Source organism: Haplochromis burtoni, unplaced genomic scaffold (assembly GCF_018398535.1).
Source record: "Haplochromis burtoni strain Fernald_Lab_line unplaced genomic scaffold, NCSU_Asbu1 Contig_86, whole genome shotgun sequence".
Taxonomy (NCBI): domain Eukaryota; kingdom Metazoa; phylum Chordata; class Actinopteri; order Cichliformes; family Cichlidae; genus Haplochromis; species Haplochromis burtoni.
Genome location: NW_024582447.1, coordinates 411,733 through 433,850, shown reverse-complemented (window position 1 = coordinate 433,850; position 22,118 = coordinate 411,733). Strand labels below are relative to the sequence as shown.

Below are 22,118 nucleotides of genomic sequence, written 5' to 3'. Positions count from 1 at the left end.
TAGTTTCAGCTGAAACATTTCAGCATGGGAACTCGTACTTTGGCACGTTTCGCTGGATATTTCAGCAGACTCCTGGCTGACTTTATGCAATTTCCAAGCTTCTGCCAAACAACCAGACTCACTTCCAGCATCATAGGTGATTTGTCATAGAGCAAAAAAGGCATTTAAAGAAAGTGTTTTAATTTTCTTACAGTCATGATAAGTAGAATAAATTCCTCAGAAGGCTGAACAAGTTTACAACCATTAAGTAAAGTTGTGTTTGTGTTTTTATCCCTCCTTTAAGAATACTGTGAGGCCTGAACATCAAAAGCGCAAGGTGAGCCTCCACTCTTGTGCAAACTGGCGCATACTGCTGATATCAGTCCGTCAGAAGAGTCATGATTGCATGTGAATAAAAGTTGTTCACTCCACAACTTTTATTCCTCTTAACGAAGTCAGTGCCAACCAGGTTAAGTCCATCTTCACCCATATTTTTAGAGGGCACTCTTTGTTTAAGCTGCATCGTATTTGAAGTCATTTGAGTTATAATCCCATGTGATAAATGGCTTTGGCGGATTGTGTTGCAGTGCTCCACCCAGCCCCCATTAACCCTCCCTGCTAACAGAGAGCTGAGAACTCATAGAGATTTGGCGCCATCGAAATACAGCATGAGCTCCTCCATGCATGCACACATGCCTTCACTGTGCTTTATTTTATATACATTAAAGCCACAGTAGAGCAAAAAAGAGGGCCTTTATCATCACACATCATTACACATTTACCGGTAGAAATAGGTTTTCCATCTACTTTTACTACTGTTTTTCTTTTCATGGATCAGCAGGAAAACAGCTGTAACAGGTTGCAGGAGGATGTATTTGTTCTGTAGGTTCATGCTTCTGTGTGTATGCGTTCATGCGTGAGTGATGATGACAGAGAAAGGGTCTAAAATTGATTGTTTCCAGATTGACTTGCAGGACTGATTGATCTTCACCATAACAAAGCCGCAATGATAAGCACTCTAAGCAATTTGTGCAGGCATGTTCACAAAAATGACAAGCGCAGAAACAATGCACCACGTATGACTGCGTCTGCGTGCTTTGCAACAAACACCGAAGAGGACGAATAAATGCTCAGAGGTGTTTACAAAAGGCGGATGTAAAGACGAGTCGGTGCTGTGAGAGAGAATCATTAGGAGTCTTTCCCGACCTATCAGAAAACATAATCTATTTTTCAATCGGGGATTTATAGCCACACACCAGCCTGGAAGCTGAACCATAAAATCACATTAGAGTGGCTTAGCAATTCTTTATTATGTGTCTGAGCCCAGATTTGAGTGGGTTTCAGGGGTACACACACTGGTTAAATTAAATGATTTGTCAGCGTGGGGCATTATGAATAGCGTTACTGTAAAGGAGAAGCATAATGAGATTGATAGGGGCTGCTGCCAGAAATGACAGCACAGTGTGTGAGGAATGGTGTTAATGTGATACACTGGCCTAACCAGAAAATCACATTACCCTCCCAGGTAGGGAACCTGGAAGGTTTTCTACTGAAAGGTGATAAGTTGAGACCACGGTAATAGTCATGTTATCGGGCATCAGTGAATGAGATTTGCCTGATGGTTACTGCAGTAATGGACTTGGTCACTCGAAGATTTTCTGTCTCCTCATTTTCTCTCAAGCAGTCTGTCTTTTTCTCTTCTTTGCTCCACTTTTCTTGAACTCATCCTCTCCTGTTTCAGCTGCAAAGACTCAAACGCTCCCTGTCCTTCAAGACCAAGAGCGTCCGCAGCAAGAGCGCCGACAACTTCTTCCGGAACAGCAGCGAAAACAAGACGGAGCTCCTCTCAGACGTGAGCAGCAGCACGGGCCATCTTTGCAACATTGGGATGGCCCCGCCGCACAGCACCAACCTCCCCATTCCTCCAGTTCCTCCGGCTATTCCCTGCGCTCCTCCTCCCACGTCGCGCTCACAACCACGCAACCCGATGCAGTTAGACTCAGCAGGACACTGCTTCATGGAGCACATCTTTAAGAAGCCCACGTTCTGCGACGTCTGCAACCACATGATTGTAGGTAGGGGTAAAAGCACTGCTCTCCTTCATCATAACATCAAACACAGCTGAGAAGGCAAATGCCTGATCATCCAATGAGCCCTGCAATCATATCGTGAGGAAAAACCTTTTAATAATGAGCTCTCCACTAGGTGTTCTTCCACCAGAGAAACATGCATTAAAGTGTGCGAAGGGTTGAACGCAACGTGACATGTGGATTTATGCTCCATTATCCAGTATGAATAGTTGGCAAAGCTCTAAAACACACACCATGAGTATCTAAACAACAACAAAAAGACAATTGCACACCTGACACTGAGCATCTGACTTAATCTGTTGACACGTGACCAAAGTATCTCCATCCTTCTGATTCACACACCGAGCCCAGTCCCTCCATCTGTCTGCTGGGGTGTCAGATAGCCAGCAACGTCTGCGCCAGCACAGCTACCTGTTTTCCCCTTGCCAGATGTTCTGGTTCCTTTGGCTTAACCATCACTGCTAAGGCTCTGCATCTCAGGGAGTCTGCAGTTTGATAATTACAGTCTGCTCAACTAGCCCCATGGCATCACGTTTGGTAGCAGATAAGAGAGATCAGACTTCGTACCGGGAAGGTAGACATGTAAACGAGCACCTACGTTTATAATTGTAGTTATACCATCAGTTTAATGTCTTGCAAGAGTTTCTGCTTCTATTTGCGCAATTAGAAGTTGCAGTTCAAGCGCAAAAAGTACTTCATGGTTATGAGGCAGGTGGATAAATGGTGACACTGCTGCTGTGTCAAACAGTGGTCCATTCAGGGTTTTCTTACAAACCAGGCGATATTTATCATATCACTGCAGTGAAAAAGAAACACGTGCACGTCTTTGATTGGTTATAAAATAGTTGTGATCAGATCAGGTACACAACCGTCACTCCATATACACAGACTATTATTCCCAGACACCCAGGTTTTTAAATATAACAAAACACATTTATGCCATTTATAAATGTCTTCATGTAAATTATGTCTCACAAGTTTTGGATGAAGGCTTCTGGACTGTCACAGTGCATAACAATTATCTGTTTGGCTGAACAGTGTAAGCATACTGCTTTTACTGTGGTTGGGATAAGATGTTGTGGTGTGGCTGATTTATAAAATGAATACCTTGTAAACGGGTAGCCTCTTGCTAGAAAGTCCAGAGAGGATATCCACTTTGGTGTTATTTTGCAATAAAGTTAAAGTCAGTACTTGATAATGAGTTTTATGAAGTTCTTACCACAGTTAAATGAATTTATATTGGAAAGTAGTTGAGTTCTACAGATTAATTTTATGCTTTTAACCCGATTTTCGCTCACATTAAAGGAAATTTAGAGGCTTTTCTTGGAGTAACACAGAATTTATCATCACCCAAAGATAGAATCCGAACAAGAGGGAAACTTTTTCTAATGCGAGGCCACAGAAAAAAAACTTTTCGCAGCTTCAGCTCACATACTGCTACACATTTATGAATGTTGTAACATACGCTGGTCTGTTTTATCTGGTGTGATCGGTGAGGCGCATCCAGTGGCTTTGAATGAGACTCAGCTGGTCTGTTGGTGGTGAGGATGTGATGCTGCGCTGCCCTCTAGTCCGCACATGAAAAAAAGATGCTGCCCTCGTCTTCAGTTGTCCCACCTTAATGAGAACACTATCGCTCTGTCTGTCCCTCCCTGTGTGTGTCTGTGTGTTTGTGTGTAATGATATGCGATGGTGTTATCAAATTCTGACTCAACGTCCCAGAGTCAAAGAGCAGCACACAAGAGACAGAAGGAGAGACATTAGAGGAGGAGAAAGGTGGACTTAAACTGATTGGATTGATTATTAAATCCTAATGGCCACCCACGAGGAATGTCTCCAGGTTTATGGAGTTAGATAATCATGCAACAAGTTTTTATAACATTTTTCAAGTAAAGTTCACATTTTTATGCACTGATATCCTGTCTTGCACCTCTAAAGGTACACAAATAGTGTTGCAAGCAGATATTTGACTTTCTAACAAAATAAATGAATAAGCTGTTATAAAAAATATCACATACACTCAAAATGCAAAAATATAGCAAGGATGTGCTGTTTTTCTTTTAGACACTAGGATCAATCTAATATGAATTGTTCCTATTTCAGAAAAAAATGCCATATAAATCTATGTGTTTAGTGTATTTATGATGCACCTTCACTATTAAATAATCAGTCTAATACATGTATGCTATTATTGCGTAAGGCAGACATAAAAGAAATAAACACCCACCTTCTTCCTACTGGAGTCTTTTATTACCTCAATGCGTCAATTTCGGTGTGTCATTTAGAATAAAAATAGGTTTAATTATAGTATAGTGCTCGCTGACTCATTCATTAGGTCTACTAGATGAAGGTAAGGTAGTAGAACAAAGAGATTAATTCCTATTTGAGCAATAAAGATATTAGTTTTTAATTCATTTTTCAAAATGACCTGTATGTAAGATAGACGCCCGTTTACTTTCACGTACTGAAATTTGGATTTGCATAACATTAGATGTACTCACAGAATAACCAAGTTTCATTCTTCATGCTGGGATTTTCTGCATCAGCAAGGATCAATAAAAACAAAAGAGCTGTATTCAGTTTTCAAACCACACTTTCCTGCCACTATAAACTTCTTCTCATTCTGTTCCATGCTTGTGTTTTCTGTCATTTATTACATAGTCTCTATGGTATGTATGGCATTTGCACATAAAGCATCCATCTTCACAGTTCGCTCGTTTCCCTGGTAATTTTCGCCTTTTTCTGGCAAGAAAGAAAAAGCTTAAAAATGTATGACTATTCTTGCTCCTGATTTTCTGCGATGACAGAATATGCAGGATATGTGCAGAATATGTCATGAAATCTCTGTCAGCTTATACGAGTTAAACAGTTATTTACTTTCAAAATCCCCTAAAAGACCCAAAGGATCCATGCTCACTCCTGGGATTAACAAAACTCGATAATCTGGCAAAATTAACATGCACTAATCGGTGCAATTAAACTCCTTAAATGTACATGACAGGTTTAGTTGACCGCGGAAAGAAATTAATCTTGTGCTAGGAGGTCAAGGTTTTCCCAGTAGAGATGCTTGGCTGTGGTGTTGAATGACACTTTATTACATCTCCCTCTAATACACATACACTACTCGTGCACTTACTATGTGAGAGTTTTGTTCGTGCTGGTGTCTGTGGCGTTTTCCGGTATTTTGTTACATTTCAGTGACACACTGCACTTCACGCACACATCTCACACGCACCATATAGCTCTTTCTGTCACCCAGGATGCAAGTGGTACGTGCTGTGACATCTCTGATTCTTAATTTATCTATTTTAGTGTTAAATCCAGCAGCTGACGTTGTCCGCCCTGCCTTGAAAGTGTCTCACGCACCAGCGCGCCACTAACAAAAAACCATTACCAAATGTTAAACTGCATGGGAGCCATTGGGGAAAATGTCATCTGGATAAAGTCGGATCATGAAAAGTTTAAAGACAGTTAAATGTGAACAAAAACTGATGTATTGAAGTTTGAGCATTGGCTCAAAGCGGTAATTTCAGCATCTGTCAGTTGACGGGAAGGTCATTTATTTCCTGGACCGTAGACTGTATACAAAAGATGGACATAAAGTGTGACAATTTGTCTTGTCCATGACAGGGTAAGAGGGTGGAGCTGCGTCATTACCAGCTATTAATTAAAGCTCTTCCATAATTAATTGTGATGCTATTTTTATGCTTTTATTAAGGGATGCTGGTGAAAACCCTAAAGCAGCTATGCCTGTAACGTCACATCACTTCATGACTTAATACAATAAAATCAGATTAGCTGTGCATAAAATTTTTTGAATGAAAACTTACTATAGATGCCAGTTGAGTAAAGGTTTTTCTGCATCTCTGTACTGGCTTAATTTTTCAGTCCCAGAGGTTTCCACGTGCTCCAGACTCTTATATCTCAGCAGTTACTGTGGCTGTTGAGATATAACAGCAACAATGCTATCTGACATTAATCAGATATGCGAATAAATAAATAAACAATGCTAACAGATACACTGAAAGGCTGCTTGATGATCGATGCTGTGGAAGAAACTAACTGCAAGTCTGCAAGTAATTGTAAAGAAAGCTTCTTGTGGTCAGAGTTTAAGAAGAAGACGAGGTGGAGGGGTTATTGTCTCAGTTAGGGTTATTTGCACGGGAAATCAGGAGGCGTGAAGTAAGGACGACGGCTTAATGGATCAATGTATGGCTGAGAGAAGGGCTGTCGGGAGGAGAGAGGAGGAAATGGAAGGAGAGAGGTTATGAGGTGAGATGAAGACGGTACAGAAAAGCTGGCAGGAGTCTTGTCCTTTACTGTACTGTAAATGAATAATAAGCTTTAATGGCAGAGTATCCACAAAAAAAAAAAGAGCAAATGCCAGAGAGATCAGCACTGTCACTCAGATTCCCCACAGCTATAATGCCTTCAAGCCCTCAATGAAAAAGCACCTATACACACACGTACACACATCCAGACTAACATCATTATCCTTCCATTACCTCAGGAGGATGGCAGTGTCACCTTCCTATATGTGCCTGCTGAAACACAGCGGTTTGTTCCCTTATTAGTTAACATGGAGGCGTCTCATTATTCCCCCATGTTGGAATGAGTCAGCTCAAACAAGCCGATCAACAACAGCTTGACAAGCGCTTAATTTGCTCCCTGTCCCAGTGCACGGACGAGAGCTTGAATCCGGATGTCTCAGAGATATCTCTCAGGGAGATCGTTTGTTGACCTGAAGGGAAATGAAACTCGAGGTGCTCGTTAAGCAACACAATCAGTTGACCTGATTTAGAGCGACCTAGAAATCGGCGCAGGTTGCTTCTCATTGCCTCCGCGTCTGTCATTGTTGTTCTGTTGTTCTGTGGCGAGGGTTCAGGGCCGGGATCGCGTTTCTCTCAGTTTCTGTCTCAGCATCACTAACTCCACCTCAGCCAAGCGACACAACAGCTTTAAATGGGAAATACAGATACTGTTTTCCACCCATTACTGAGTTTCAAGTTCCTGTCACTGCTGTCCAGATCCAAATAGCTGTGACGCCAGTTTACATTACAGCACATGAAGAGCAGGCAGAGATTTTTCCCCCTTGTTGGCTAAGTAAACTACACACAAAGAGCTTAGTTTCTTAAGCACACAGTATCTCATGTTAACAGTCCTTTTGTGGGGGGTCAAGTTTCCTCTGATTACCTCTGCTCGATGACCCCCCTCGACCCACTCGTGAAACTGAACGTGCATTTCTGAGGATGATCTGGACTGAAATCACGACATTGTTTCCTTGCCACTGTGGCGGGTCCACAGTAAACAGAAACGACACATACTGACAACACTTCTGTGAGGAAACTTGGAGCAGACAGATCATCTTATGTTGTGTCTGTTCCCTTTGATGCTCACAGAAGCAGATCGATGTTTCCTTTCGCATGTCCACATTTTCACACGCACATATGAAGAGCGTGGGCCTAAGCAGGGCACGTGCTTATTGATTAATCAATGAAGAGCCAGAGCTGCATAGCTGCCAGATTCCAACTAATAGCAGCTCTGGGACTTGGAAACATTGTACTCTTTTGTTAATATGAACGAGCTCTCATAGGATATACAGTGGCTGGTTGTAAGTGATGTTTGTTTTTTTAGCGTGGTACGTGCTGTATGTCTCATACCAGTTTATTGATTTTATCTTGCCATGTTAGATTTATTACTCCACAGACTCCTCACTTATTTCATAAGAAGATAAATTAGTCTTTTTTCCATATCTTGCCTCATGTCGCTTGATGCACAGCAGTCATAATAGCTGTCCATTAGCTTAAGCACTAAAGTTATTAGCTTACCAGCTTTGATTTGGACTGATTTATCACTTTTATTGGAAAATAGGTCAAGGCTTTGGCCAGCTTACTCGTCTCTCATTTGTATCTGACTGGAATAGAGGGTAGGGGATGATAACTCTGAGCCTACAGGTAAATATGTCATATAGCTAACTTCTTTTGCCCTTGGGCAAGAATATGGTCTGTGATTGACAGTGAGGTCTTCTTCCTTCAAATGTGAAAGAAAAACATTGTTTTTTATAATGAACCAACGAAATAAGCCGGAAGTTGGGCTACGTTTGCGAAAATCTTCACTGAAGATTAGCTGCTGCAAACTTCTGAGGATGGCAAACAGAGAAAAAAGGGCAGGAAAGGTCGGGCAAAGAACTCAAGGTGTGTGGGGCATGTAGGGATTTATAGACATACGTGCTCCTCAACTCCTAAAAATACCAATATTCCCTATTTAATGCATATCTACTGCTGGTATCGTTCTTTATGAGGTTCATTCTGTTATACCTTTAAGACTCCGCCCTGTCCTTCTTATTTTTGTTTCTCTATCCTTCGCTCCATTTCCCTTTATTTTTCTTTTATTAATCTACACACCTGCGTGCACAAATACACACACACTCTTGCTAAATGATTGCACCTGCATCGTTGCATAACTTTTAGATCTCAAATTAATCTTCAATTATCTCATCAGCTGTGAGTCAGGCATTAATAAGTGACAGCGAACCTGCACACAGGTAGCAGTTTGACGAGCGATATTAACACGGTGGAGACACGCCTGGCTCAGTCACAGTCGGACTGATTTTTGTAGAAGTGCACGCTGTGAGTTGCATTTTGTAAATTTTTGTCCCTGTTAAAATGTTCCACATGTCATTTCACAGGTTTTTCTCAGTGCATGCTGGGAAGGGCTCCAGAAACTAGGAATAAGAGTGTAAAAACAATGAATAAATAAATGAGACGCCGTTCTGGACAATATTTTCATCTCCTCTGCTTTTTTTCTCTGTAACTTGCTGTTTGGTTGTAAGAACACAATTTGATTCCAGCTCCCGACATTGCCTCTTTGTCTGTATGTATCAGGCACAACAGCCAAGCATGTGGTGTTCCTGGCGGGAAATACGGCGAAACACGGCCTCCGCTGCAAAGCCTGCAAGATGAGCCTCCACCACAAGTGTGAGAACGGTGTTGGGCAGCAGCGATGCATGGGAAAACTGGTAAGATGCATGATAAGACTCTTTCGGGAGACTGCGTCTCAGGAATATAATTATTGATGTCAGTACTGTGATAGCAGATCAGAACTGGCTGTCTGACCGCTTCCCAGCAGAATGTGCTTATTCAGAAATCACACTCTATGTGTGAGTGTGCAAGTACATCTGTGACCACCATCCATCCTCGTCATCCTCCTCATCATCGTTATATCATCGCTGTCTCTGTGTTAGATAATGCAACTCATCGTTTGCAAAAACACTGACCTCCTCCCCTCCTCTCTCAAGTTCTGCCACGCTTCTGGACAAACGTGGTCACCGAGAGGCAGCTTCTTAAACCCACTATTGATGAAGTCACATGGGCAGGCTTTATGATGTGTTTGACATTTCAGAGTAGCGGCCTTACTTTAACACTCGGGGAACTGTGGAATTACAGGGTGGAGTGGTTATTAAGGACCTTATCTGATATTTTATGTGCTCATCTAAAGTCTGTAAAATGCAAATGGACTGCATCTATGCAGCACTTTTCTAGTCTTATCAACAACTGAAGTGCTTCACACTACAAGCCACATTTGCATGCCTGTATAGCATGTTTTTTATGGTACGCAGCATTGACATGTGGTGAGTTTTTGGGGTCCAATGCGATACCGAACATCTTTCCTCATACAGACACGAGGATCTGGGGATCAGATTAAGTGAATGAATAAACCTCATGATCCACAACCGCCTTTCTTAGGGGCTTTCAGCAAAAAATCTACAGTGTGCTTTAAATCCAGAACCTGTATTGTTTAATTTAGGAAGTTTCCCTATTAACAAGTCGATGCTCAGGAACCACAACATTCAGTGAGAGAGGTTTCAAATGTATTCATGTGATGAAAAACTTGGAGAAAATAATTATTATTGTGTCGTTTCACCCCAAAATGTGGTTTCTCCCCAAGAAACACATCACAGCCTCATTATAGAGTGATAACAACCTAAATTAGTGTTCTGTAATATGATTCACAATCTTGAATGGCTCGCATCATCTGTGAATGAAATTAAAATGAAACCTGGTTGTGGAATGGGTCCACCGGGGTGGTCCGGGTGTTTTTAACTGGGGAGTTTTCGGCCTGACTTGTAAAAGCAACTGCCAAGAAGCATTTTCACTTCCATAGCAGTCCAAAAGCTGGAAGACTGGATCGAACTGGGACCTTTTAATCATTTGTGCTCATCCTGCACTGAAGAAAGAGACTTTAGAGCCACATGTTTGGATGTATACTTCGTGTCCACACCTCAACTTAGCAAATTTGTCTGAAATTACTAAAGGAAATGGAATAAGTTGAGTCGGATCAAGTGAATCAATGCGTGTAAATAATTTGGCAGTACAGGCAGTGTTTCTCCTTTTTCTTTGTGTCGTCTTTCCACCAGATGCCTTAGAGATGAGGCCTGTAGATATGATCGGCTCTCAGGAGTGGAAAATGAGGTCGAGAGGTCGAGCATAAAAAGGGAAGTTTCCCCAGTGGAGTACAGCTCTAAATCCAACTAACTCTAAACTTGGACTCTTCTGCTGCCATGCTTGTTTCTCTTGGCCTGAGAGCCACTCAGAAAGAAACTAAGTTAGCTCATCCTTTGAATCTTTGCTAACATGAAACCAGTGTGTTTCTGTACCCACTCATACATTTGTAGAGACTCTGTATCGAGTGCTGCTGATAATTACTGCTATTCAGCATGTAGTTCAGCTTTGCTGGTTACATAACATTACTTCAGTTAAATGTTTTACTACAGCTAAGCTGGACACAACCTTTTCAGGGCTGACAATAATCAGTTAACAGCAAGTTTTTCTTATTCTACAGGAATGTGTTTTCTTTTTTCCACATAAATACTACACTGCAGTTTGCAGTATAGTATGGTGGTCACTTAAAAAGAGAAGTTGACGCCTTTTTTCTGACGCACTCGGTTTATGTTAACATTCAGCCCCGACAGCTCCAGTACAAATAACGTTTCTGGGAGACTTGCCAGTTTGGATCAAACGTGATTATTAATCAATATGTGTCAGTTCATTGTGAGTCACTCTGTGAAACGCAGCTGAAACCCTCACAACAGTGCATGTTTTACATATTGGACTTAAAAACTCTGCTTCCACAACGTGATCCGAAAAGTAGTTTAACTAATTTAGCTCATTACTCATAATGAACGCGGTGATTCACTCGTCAGCTTTTGATGAGCAGTGTTTATTGCAAATATCAACAATAACAGGGGTTCTGCACAATGCTGCAACACCTCCAAGACTTCCACTGCTTCATCCAGATGTTTTAGCGTTTTGTGTTTCCTTTGTACTCGGCGCAAATGATGGTTCAAAGTCTCAGTGCTACAGTCTCTGAGGTCAGAAGGGACACGCAGCAGATCTCTGAGATGTGGGTGCTTTGCCAAATTTGGTTTAGCTTCTCAAAAAGGGCGAAGTCACTGAAGTGATTTGCCATGTGTTGTCAAGGAAGTAGCATGTAGACAGCCACCCAAATGCAAGACACGAAGGTAGATGATGTGAGATCAGTCCAAAAACAGGTAGGGGATAATGGAAAACTTGAGGAGCAGACAGGGAACCTAGACAAATGAAGCAGGACTTTGTCTTATCTGGGTACCATTAGGATTAATCCTGGTTTTTCTGTACTATAAAAGTGGTTAACATAAATAATGCTGAAGACCTACCAGGTGGTTATGATCAAGATATGAAATCACCGCTTACTGACCAACCAATTCTCTGGAAAATAACTTTACCATTCCTGGAAGATCCCACATACTTCTGTGCAAGAATAGCACGATGGTCTGAAGTCTTTGTCTGGTCCTGATGACTGTTAGTGTTAAATAGAGATTCTTAGACATTTATTCCTATTTATTCTTAGATTATTTCCCCCCTGACACCTATTTGCACATAGACAAAACCTATGTTTGAATTCTATTTACATTTCATTTTTAATCTCAGATCGTTAAACACCACTAAATGTAAAATGTAATTATAACACATCAGTTTCTCCTGTGTCATAGTGACAGAGCGGTGATGTTGGCAAGTCTGTTAATTCCACAGTCGGCATTTTTTCCAGCTGTCATTGCTGCCTCCAGATATACCAGACTTCATTAATTTAGTAGTTATTTCCCAGTCTTACTGACCAAAGAGCTTAGAGCACTCACACATTCATACAGTGCTTTTAGTGCTACTGCTTTTCCTCTCGCGCAAACTCACGCTGCTGATTTGTCTGCAGCAGCTACGTTGCTTTTAGCCTGTATTATTCGTTTAACCTCTTCATATTTTTCTCATAGTACAGTTTTATCTTCTTTTACGCAACCAGCCGCTCTGCTGGCAGTACACTTATCAGTAATTGCGATTAGTCAGATGTCTGAACACCAGAGAAAACCGATTAGGTTAACTTATGCGGCGCTCCAGACATCTCGGACCTCGGATGTCTGAACCAGGGAGTGACGTCACACCTGAGTTCGTTGAGTGCGTAGCAAAATGGTGAAGAAAAACAGGTTTTGGTTTGGTTCTTAAGCTAGGTAGAGCTATCACTATTTTTTTTTTTTGCACTTAAAACACCGCCGCAGCACATTCACGGCTAGAGGTGGGTCAGTGCTCTGTGTATGGTTTATTTAGTGAGGCACAAATACACAACGGTGGCAGTACAGATTAAAAGTTTTACAGTTTTACTACTGTTTATGTTCAATGCCGCCAGCTTGGATTGTTGACTCTGGGTTGCTGGGGCTGAGTTGAGGGGGCATTCCAGATTTAACTTCTGACTGGGAACTCAGAAACTCTGACTTCTGACTTATTCAGGAACACAGCATTAGTGAGCTGATAACCAGCTTGAACTCACGTTAAACTTCTTACTCTGAGGACAAAGAGAGAGAGACTGGATTATTTATACAAGGACCAAGACACAGGTGAAGGGGATTACATGGGTGAAAACAATCACGACAGTTACAAAGTGGGAAGCAAAACGAACACGAGGCATGAAGGAAACAGTGCTTCGAAGTAAAGCGGGAACGATCCAAAAGACAACTGCTAAACATGGAGACAAGAAGACTCACACTAAACATAAAGACTGAGATGGGGAACACTTGAGAACAGATGGCTAAGCATAGGAAGATGAGCTGGATGATGTAATAAAGAGAGAAACTCAAAGTAGGAACTGAAGCTAAAATAGCTAAAGCTAAAATAAAGCAAGACAAGACATGGCTCAAATGCTAAAATAAAAGCTTATCTTACTACAGTATCAATGGAAACATGAACCAAAATACAGGATTGCAAAACTATGAAGCAAAAACAAAACTCAAAGACTCAGTAGTATCAAAAGTATACAGCAGCAGTCCAAAACGTCAAAAAAATACTGTAATACGGGGCAAAGTCAGAACCCAGAAACAAAAATCTCTTGGACCCAATCAAGAGCTACAGTGCATAAGTCTTGAGCCACCATTAATTTCTGCATATTTTGCTTCCAAGGAGCCAGACTTTCTGGTATTAAACAGATAAGATTTTAAAATGTCCTTCAAGAAGCCAAAGACTACTTAATGAAATTAAAAGAAAGTTCATATGAATGTGCTCATACCAAATATTGACATTCAAGGTTTTCAAGCCAAGGTTTTGCCTTTTATACTAAATTTTCAAGAACTGGGTTTCTTTCAGTAATCACTACATGTTTTCCCAGTTTTTGTAAAAAAGAAACTGTCAAAGAAGACTTTGACATAGTACTTTTTATGTGTTATGTGTTGACCTTTTACATGTGATGCAGATTACTTGAAAACGTGTTAGGATATAGCTATAATAATATTGTATTGATCCCTTCTAATTAATACATTTTCTGAATACTTCCAGAAACAAAACATTACATTTTCCTTGGACTATTTTCCCAATAAACAGGAAGTTGACAGATGAGTGTCTTTTTCCAGTTTTCTAAAGAAGTTTAGAAACTGCAAAGAAACTATAATTGTCATATACTGGATGGTTTGTAAAATAAACCTAAGCTGTCTGTGACCTCTGGCATCGAGCAGTGAGTGGTATCACTTTGTTTGTTGCCACGTGAACCAGATGGGCTCCAACGAGCACGCTCTTTTAACCTTTTCCTTAATGATTTTGGCCCTGGAAGTCTGACGCCTCGTTTCTTGAGATGTGCCCGAAGCGCTCAGGGGTTGCTTATTTTAGCCGCCTCATCACGAGAAGTGTCAAACGAAGAATTAATCAGGACTGATTAGCGACGCCGATTTCACCACCCGCGACTTGAGTACTCGAAGTGTAAACAAACGGAAAAAAAGGCAACCCTATGAGCAAGAAACGCTCAGTGAGCCGCACATCCAGTTGGGAAATTAAGCTGCTTTAATCAAGCAACACTGAAAACAGTACAATATCGATGAATTGCTGCAGTGTGTGAAAATAAACTGCAAATATATACATTAATCATTACTGGGTGTGCTGTAGATGACACCGACATCATTTCAATCTTCTGTATGCTTACCAAGGATTCAGACCTGATGGGGTGGTATTGATTAGATGGAACGCAGGCAGGTAATAGATGTATAAATGATAAATATTTGAAGGCCTGGGAGATCGGGGGAAAACTTGACAGGCAGATAAATTACGATAAAAACTTTAGAAGTTGTCCTTCTCGGTTTCATAGCAGTGAACTCCATGAACCAAAGTATTATATTTGATCCTGTTTTCTACTGCTACACATTCAGATTTTAACTCTGTGTAACAAATCCACTGCTCTGCTATCATGGCCGTGCACAGTTTTAAAATTATACATCATTAGCATGGAAAAAAAGTAAAGCTGAATAGGACTAATGTTGCTTCTCAGCCTCAACTTAATGCAGTATTGAGTGTGGACCGAGTCTGACGTCACTTTGTAAACAGAAACAGCCCCTTCAGCATCTGTGCTCCGCTCCGCCCTTCATCTGTCTCTCCAACTATCCTCTATATGTTCGTTTCGTCATTTGCTTTGCAGAGTAAGCCATAAAAGCACAGACCATTGACCACGTATTCATGCCTACACGCTTTTTGGTGCTGCTGTAGTTATTATGTCATTACGGTGTGATGAATATTGTCAACATTACAGAGCGTTATCTGTGTATGAAAACTCGTGATTAGTACTGGAATTGCTTTGTAGTGTTTGCCAGCTTTCCCCCTCTTTACCTTATGCACAGGTTACAAAACGCAACACATGATCGATCTTAGAAAATGATATTCCCTGTCCTCCTCTTATTCTCACGAAAAGACGAAAAAAGCCATTTAGCTGAGGCTTTAAAGGTTTTGTTTTTCATGTTAATATTAGGCTCTGCATTCATTCACAGTGTTTGACTTCCATCCTGTGCACCATCCAGTGTAGCAGAACTTTATCCCTATGAAGTGAGAGCCACATTCAGAGACTCCAAACGAACAGAGTTATGTGCTGTATTTAATGGTCGGAGCACTTTACTGCCTGCGGTGCTGTATATTGATTTGTCTCTAATGCCTGTCACCGCTCTGTGTCTTTCTCGCTTCAGCCAAAAGGCTTTCGGCGGTACTACAGCTCTCCATTACTGATCCAGGAACAGTATGGCTGCATCAAAGAAGTCATGCCTATTGGTGAGCAGCTTATCATAGGATACTTTTGGTTCATTTCAACTTAATTCTCCCAAAACTGGGTTTCTAATTGAGCAGTTTCATAAAATGGATGCACAAGGTTTTACAGTCTGGTAATTTGCCACGTGGATTTGTGTCTGTAACATGCTTTTCTAAAGCCTGCGGCAATAAGGTGGACCCCGTGTATGAAGCCCTGAGGTTCGGCACATCATTGGCACAAAGGACAAAGAGAGCCAGCGGTTCTGAATCTCCCCACAGAAACTCTGTAAGAGCAACATACCCCTCTCTACTTTTATTTAAAGATTAATTAGATTTATTTATTTATTTTGCCAGTTTCTTTTTGTCCATATCATAAAGTATCCTCTTTATTGTGGCATATAAAGACTTTCTATCAGGAAATGGACTACACTTTATATTTTGTCTCACTGTAGCAGACACTGTGTAGCTGATGATCTAAATAGATATTGCTACTGCAGGGCTGTAAACACTACCAATAAAGGAAGTCTGGTCCAGACCTATGACAGGAACTCTCACGTTACAGCTCTGAAGATGAATTAAAATGATTGTTTAGCCAAAGTCCCTTCCGGCCTTCTTCCATCGGTACGTTTAATGCACAGGGAAACGTGTTCTTCACATTGTATCACTGCTAATGTAAGCTAAACTGCACGAGAAGTCTGGATACGCACCTCTGTATGATTTGAAAGCTGTTGGGTTAGGGCCATTCTGTCCTGTCCTCTGCAGCTGTTAGTGAATGGGTGTATGTGTGTGTCAGTTGAGGCTTACAGAGACAATGTGATCTCAACGGGGGTTCTCATAATAGTTTCCAAATGTAGACTATGAAACAGCATGTTTACTGCTCGCCAGACTCTCAGATAGCTGGTTATTCTGTAAAAAAGAATGAATTTTAACTAATCCTGTGCTCAAACCTTCAACTATCTATCTATCTAACTAATTAGTAGTACATCATTCCCTCTCTATTTCTGCACTTATCTAATTGAATTTTGCCCCTTCAATTTTTGTCTTTGCAGACCAGTGATTTGGATAAGGTTCCAGAGGAAGTTGTGGCTCACAGCAGCAGGCAGGAGCTGTCGAGAAAACACAGCGATGATGGTGAGTATTCACTGCAGTACACAGTGTGCATCTGGATTAATGCCACGTAGTGACAGGAAAAAATGCACCGCTGTTGCTCTTCCCATAAATGAGAGAATTGAAGAAGGTTGCAACATCAAATTCTCCATCTATGAACCATCAACGAAATTTTCTCCTTATTCTCCATTAAAGTCAGTCTTTAAAATAAGATGTTCTGTGAACTTTTCTGTGTTCTTTACTGTGCTTAGCTCTTGATTCAGCAGTGGGCAGGGTTTTCCAGCTGTACAATAGCATCTGTAGTAAAGGGCAATGCAGTGACCCTTTATACTCCAGAGTATTAAGCCTAAGACGATAGAACTAAAGACTACAAAAAGAAGACATTGTTTTGGAAAATGCTGTTTGAAGCATGGTAATAATACTGCTGAACTAACCGAACAAAAGAAGAAATGACTTCACTTTTAGCTTGTGTCATGTGCTCGCCTTCCAACTGCTCTTGTTTTATGATTAGCTCAAGCTAACAGGGAAAAAAGCTAATTATGTTAACTGAAAACTGTATGTGGATTTCTATGATCACAGTGATGACACTTAGATTTGAAGTGCCACTTTCAGGCCAATGGTTCCCGCTGCAGACATGTTTATGCTCTTGATTTAGTCTTGATTTTCTTCCACATGTGACAACATTAGATCCATTTTTTGCCTTCTGATACAGTTATATCCTGCTACCTTAAAACTAAGTACAACTTTATTCAGACTGTTTAGTTGGGCAAAGTTCATTTTGTGTTGTTTTCTCAGTTTTTACGGTCGTTGAGAACGGGACAGAGCAGTACCACCACCCAGAAAGAAAACCCGACAGTTTGCAGGTGAGAAACCATTATTTTACATTTTATAATAGATTGGTTTTGTGTGCATGTGCATGAGTATAGTACAACACTGAGAAGTACTGTTCTTGGAATACCAGTTGATGTGGATTGATGTTGTCGTTTTATATGCAGGAAAGAGTTGCACGGTTTCTTTTTTCCTTCTTAAATCTATGTAAATGTCAGATGGACAGACAGACAGTCCTTATTTATAAGTAACACGTGTTCCTCAAAGCCAAAAAGCACAACAGCTGTCGGTTGTTTCAGCCCAGTTTGTTCTTCGGAAGCCACACGAGCTTCCAGTTTAGTTTAAAAACAGACATCTGAGGTACAGATTGATTTTTCACATGCAGATAGAATTTGTTGTCCTTTCACAAATTACAAAAAAGCCTTTTAGAGAAGCACTAAACTGGTAATTATATAGGTAAGAGCGAGGGAAAGTAAAGTGACTGCATCCTATAACTGTCTTTTCAGCAGTTTCAGCAACTCGGACTGTGTAGTGAACTTTTCCACATTTTCCCTCTTAGCTTTCACAACGTTAGTTTTTTTTTGGAGCTCAGTTTCTGAACTTTCTGGCTCACCTGAGAACTGATACCCTGCCAGCCCGTTCTTCATCTCCGCCTCCATCATCACTGCTAAATTTCCCAGGACTTCGGGGGGAGCACTCTCTTTTCTCTTCCTGCCGTAACAAATCAAACCCAGTCTGACACGACCACTGATACAGACAACTCTTGACCTTGGTGTTTGGATTCAGTCTGTTTATTCTCCAAAGTGTAGATGCAGTGCAAAATTCATGCCAGAGAAAGAAAAAGGTTAAACCTCTGTGAATGTCTTATCGCCCCCTGTGGAGCATCCATGAATATTTCATTGGCATATTTCAACTCTTCTCCTCCTCTCTGCCTTTTCCTTCCACGCTGGAATTTGTCGGAGAGGTGTTCTTAGTATTGATGCTCTTTGTAGATATTTTCTATGTGCCGCCATCTATTCTGTTTACTTTTATTGCTTAACATGTTTATCTCCGTTGTCAACAATGGAAAAAGACCACAGATACTCAGACAAACACAAAAATGAGCAAATATCCATACAAGGGAACACACACGCGCAGATGCACATATAAACACCTCGACTCTGCAATATAATCTAGCAGTCCAGTCGTCCATTTCAGAGCTTGAAATGCATTGTGCAGTGTTATCAGGCTGGACCGAGCACAGCTGGCAGCAGGCTGTTTGTCTGTCAGCCGACAGCTCCATTAGCTCAGGCTGGCGGACAGACAGATGGAGGCACTGCAGGGTAATGAGCAGAGAAAGGAAAAAAGGTTGAAAACGGCTTCTTCCCTTGAGAAGGAGCAGTTTTCAAATTGAGATGAGGGACTCGCGGTCTCAAATGGGAACACATGACAGGATGGCCATCTGTTCACACTTTTCAGGTTTAGTGTTAAATTCTCAGAGATCAATAGCCAGTAAAATGGTCTGATTCTTGCTGATTAATGACATCTTTTTGCTTCTATTCTCTTTTTTTCTTGGTACCTTCTCTGTTTTCTTTTAAACTGCTGTGGCCTCTGCTCATTCACTGCTGCTGGACACATAAAACGTATCATCATTTGGAAGCAACCCGTAAAAAATACTGATAAATATCATTCAGGCCCCAGACCTGGAGCCTTTAAGTATCTTTCAGCTGTTTTTATCTTTATTTTTTGCAGCTTTGCTGTTTTGAATCAGCCTTAGCTCTAGACAGCAGGCAGCTGATTTAATGAAGATTTTCTGATGGCCCACTTTATTTGCCCACTCAGCAACAAATGGCATGCCTAGTTGTAGCCACCAGAGCTGAAGACAGCACTCGACTTACACTCGTTAAATGGTCAGCATAACACAAACATAACACATAACACAGAGATTCCTAAACAGGAGATGCTTATTCAGTTGCCAGAAGTTTTGTTAAAATATAAACTATTCCAGTTAAACTACTAACTGAGTGTGCATGAACAGACCTGACAATTTGAGTAACTGAGCTTATAGTCTATAGAGATTCACCGATTCACAGATCCAGATTTAATTTAAAACAAGGTCAAATTTCCTGCACCCTGTTTTTCACCCTAAGACTGTTCAATCAAGCTCCAACTTCCCACGATCCTGATATAGGGCTAAAAAAACTGATGTATGAATGAAAGATTAAACAGTAAGTATACAAGTAGTATCTATAATGAGCTTTTTTACATTCGTCCTTGCTTCTTATTTTGATAGCTCTCTTGCAAAGGAGATTATTATCTCACCCAAACCGACCTCACATCCACTGATCCCGGCGGCCACAACATCGGGACCTCACAAGGCCTGTGAGCTGCTCCTAGTTAGTTGTAATGGATCGCCACTGTCTGATGCAGTTTTCACCCAGAGGTCACAGAGGCACTTTTCCTCGTGGCCGCAGATAACTAAGCTCATCCATCACCCACATTTCCAGTCCACATGGCCGGTGCTGGGGGAGACCAAAAGACCAAAACTCACTTTTTTCATTACTGTAAAGTGCCACGATTATAGAAAAATCTCCTGCTGTCCTAAAACAGCTATTATCCTTTTTTTTTTTTTTTTGCATTTTCCTTGCTGTTACCATGCAAAAAGAGGGCAAGTTATTGTTTGGATGGATTTCATGGGCGCAGCAGGCACGATTCAGATTCAAGGTGATGAAATGGGAAAACACACCCACCAGGTTTTATGAGCAGGTGTGAATAGCGCCAGAATGGCGGCATATCTCCCTGCTAATTGTGCTAACACCTCTCTGAGAACTTCCTCTCCACCCACAACCATGTCCTGTTTAAACTTCCCAAGTGTTTGTAAGAAAAAAGAAAAAAGAAAAACCCCGATCTTTCTCCCACTCATGCTGATGGAGGATTAAAGGGAACAGATTGTAAAGCAACTTAAGCAGCTCCTCAGTCTATCAGTGTGCTGTAAATACACTAATGTGAATGCCAAAAGACTATTTTAAGATATGACAACAGAGAAAGTAGTGTTAGACTGCATTTTGGTCTGTCTTGTAGATGGAGCAGAGCATGCTACAGAAAGACGTCCTCAAGCTCAACACGTATGTGGCCTTGTACAGCTTCACCGCCCAGGAGAGCCACGACCTGGAGATGAGGTTAGCGCACGTACACACACATGCACAGACGCTCTAATAATAAGAACACCTGCACATGAACTTAGACTGTGAATTAACTGACTTTGACATAGTGATTTCTTTAGATAGATTTCTCTTTTCTTTAAAATAAGAAATAGAAGCAAATACGAGGCTCACGCAGTGCAACCCAAACATGATTTATCTTCACTGAAATTTAAGTTAAACTTTCCGAACAAAACAGATGGAATTCAGCGCTTACTCATATCCTCAAAGGGAAGGGAAGCAAGGGAAAATTTAAAAGACAAGAAGTCATGTTGCTCAATTCCACTTTGTTCTCTCTTTATCTTGTGTCATTTTTATCTTATATAGACTAATTACTGTCTTCAGAGACAAGAATGGATTCACAAAAGGAACTAATTAGTGCCCTCTTTTTATGTAACACTCCTCAAAGATTTATTTCTCTGGTGTGGCCTCATTAATGTTACCTGGGTGTGTGCCAGCATTATTTATTAATATCAAATCTGTTACATGTCTTCTTAGATTTATCTTCAGAGAGTATGAGGGTCTTTGAAAGTCCATTTATAGATCCTTTAAAGGGTCCCTTCAGTGTACCAGGCACACATGCTGTTTCTGAAGGATAACACTGAGTTTATTGTAGTTAAAGTGATGAGACATTCATACTTTTCAGGTCGGCGCAGAAGCAGATACTTGCATAATTTGGGCACAGATGCCAAAAGCCTCACTTGTTCGTGTATTGTTCACAGTTTGCTCCATACCGATTAGACAGTTTAGTTATTAGTAATTACTGAAGGTAATTACTATTAGTAATTACTAATTACTATTAGTAATTACTGAAGGTAATTACTAATTAGTAACATTTAATAATTGGCTATTAGTGGTGGAAGAAGTCCACCACTAATTGCTTGAAATAGGTTGTTTTGAATTGTAATAAGAATGTAAACAAATATTTTGAAATTCCATCAATTAAAGCAAAATACTAAGTGTCAAAAATACAAAAACTGCATGATATCTAAAGGCATTACATTGTGGAGCTTGTCTGTCATTTTCCCATTTTCACAGTGACCACCACCCCATCTAGACTATTGTTTTGGTAGTTTTTAATTAAATCCCGAGACAGCGATCACCTAATGGGTCACCCATGGTGTCCAAATTGGACTCAAAGTCAAAGTCTCATTGGTTATTTTCAATGGATTTCCCCTCAGTCATTAGTTTGTGCAGCACCAAAACCAGTGACACTTAAACTTTAGTGCTTCATGCTTTAAAATAACCTTTGAATTATAACGGATTATGAGCTCGATAACATCATTGATGTTTATGTTGCTCATAGTACAAATAAGTTTGTAAGCTCAGCCATGGCATCAACACAATCTTAAGTATCACCT

At 40.8% G+C, this 22,118-nt stretch overlaps 1 protein-coding gene across 2 annotated transcripts in view; it reads left to right on the top strand.

Annotated features, from left to right (window-relative positions):
• stac (SH3 and cysteine rich domain) overlaps positions 1-22,118 on the top strand; it is a 29,698-nt gene that overhangs the window by 1,307 nt on the left and 6,273 nt on the right. The window contains exons 2-9 of one of the 2 annotated variants that reach the window (XM_005925711.3): positions 284-316; positions 1,721-2,054; positions 8,954-9,087; positions 15,586-15,667; positions 15,823-15,929; positions 16,693-16,774; positions 17,546-17,613; positions 20,639-20,736. In XM_005925711.3, coding sequence (XP_005925773.1) covers positions 284-316; positions 1,721-2,054; positions 8,954-9,087; positions 15,586-15,667; positions 15,823-15,929; positions 16,693-16,774; positions 17,546-17,613; positions 20,639-20,736 — 938 coding nt within the window. The remainder of the gene's footprint in view (positions 1-283; positions 317-1,720; positions 2,055-8,953; positions 9,088-15,585; positions 15,668-15,822; positions 15,930-16,692; positions 16,775-17,545; positions 17,614-20,638; positions 20,737-22,118) is intronic. The other variant, XM_005925712.3, reaches the window with a different exon arrangement.